Genomic DNA, 1,392 nt, shown 5'->3' with positions numbered 1-1,392 from the left:
TGCGCTCGCTGAGGTGGGGGTGGGCTGAGGTGCCCGTCTCTGGCCCTGGGTGCCTCCTCCCACCTGAAGCTCCAGCTGTCCCCCTCCCTGCGCAGGTAGGGGACATCCTGAGCTCCGCTGACCCCTCGGCCAAGGCCCGGCTGTGTGGAGGGACTCGGGCTTGGACCATCACAACCTCCAGGATTTCATCGAGCTGTGCTACAACCCGGGCTGTATCCTGCCGGAGATGGAGGGGCTGGAGGAGTTCATGGAGTACCTCTCGGAGTCGCTGCAGCCCCCCCCAGTCCCCTTTTGACCTCCTCGAGCCGCCCACCATGGTGGGCTTCCTCAAGCTCTCCAAGCCCTGCTGCTATATCTTCCCGGGCGGGAGAGGGGACTCGGCTTTCTTCGCCGTTAACGGCTTCAACGTTCTGGTCAACGGAGGCTCCAACCCCAAATCATCCTTCTGGAAGCTGGTCCGGCACCTGGACCGTATCGACTCCATCCTGGTGACGCACGTGGGCACGGACAGCCTGCCCGGAGTCAACAGCCTGCTGCAGAGGAAGCTGGCCGAGCTGGAAGAGGATCCGTCATCCCAGAGCTCGCAGGGCAACGGGGACTGGGCGAAGAACCTCATCTCCCCGGAGCTGGGTGTCGTCTTCCTCAACGCCTCCGAGAAGCTGAAGGACATCGAGGGCAATTCCCGGGTGCTGAAGAGCTGCGACGAGGCTGCCCTCACCCTGCACTACCTGGAAAAGCTGGGCATCCGTCCCAACCCGCTGGCCCGGGACAGGGGACCCCGCGCGGAGCCCACCATCCTCTTCCAGAAGATGGGAGTGGGCCGGTTGGACATGTACATCCTGAACCCCGTGAAGGGCAGCAAGGAGCTGGAGTTCCTCCTGCAGCAGTGGTCGGGAAACAGCTACCCCAAGGAGCAGGAGCTGCCGCTGCAGTGCCTGACCTCCGTCTGCGCCCTGCTCGTCTGGCACCCCGTCAGCCCCTCCGAGAAGATCATCCGCGTCCTCTTCCCCGGCTGCACCCCCCAGGGCCGTATCCTGGAGGGGTTGGAGAAGGTGAAGCACCTGGAGTTCCTCAAGTATCCCGTGGTCACCAAGAACGACTTGAAGGGGCCGGGAAAAGCCGCTCAAGCCGAGGAGGGCGGAGAGCAAGGAGAGCCTGAAGTCAGGTTCCAAGCTCAGCTTGGCGGACAGCGGGACACCGGCGCCCAAGGAGAAGGCTCCCTCAAAGGTGGAGAGGAAGGAGGTGAAGGCAGGGGCCAAGGAGAAGCCAAAACCCCTGGGGGAGACGGCCAGAGCGGGGTCGGAAGAGGAGAAGGCCAAGGACGCTCGGGCCAAGCTGGACACTTCGCTGGAGAAGCTGAAGGCGGATGCGAAGCCGAAGCCGGGCAAGGAG

General features: G+C 64.2%; 1 protein-coding gene across 1 annotated transcript in view; it reads left to right on the top strand.

Annotated features, from left to right (window-relative positions):
* Positions 1 to 134: 134 nt before the first annotated feature.
* The window catches only part of MAP1S (microtubule-associated protein 1S), a gene marked incomplete at both ends in the record, with an annotated part of 1,653 nt that continues 395 nt past the window's right edge, over positions 135 to 1,392 (top strand). The window contains 3 exon segments of the mRNA XM_010154899.1: positions 135 to 283; positions 285 to 1,108; positions 1,110 to 1,368. Coding sequence (XP_010153201.1) covers positions 135 to 283; positions 285 to 1,108; positions 1,110 to 1,368 — 1,232 coding nt within the window.

The sequence above is a fragment of the Eurypyga helias genome, unplaced genomic scaffold (genome assembly GCF_000690775.1).
Source record: "Eurypyga helias isolate BGI_N326 unplaced genomic scaffold, ASM69077v1 scaffold20357, whole genome shotgun sequence".
Taxonomy (NCBI): domain Eukaryota; kingdom Metazoa; phylum Chordata; class Aves; order Eurypygiformes; family Eurypygidae; genus Eurypyga; species Eurypyga helias.
The sequence above is the reverse complement of the archived record's forward strand: the minus strand, read 5'-3'. Positions and strand labels throughout refer to the sequence as shown.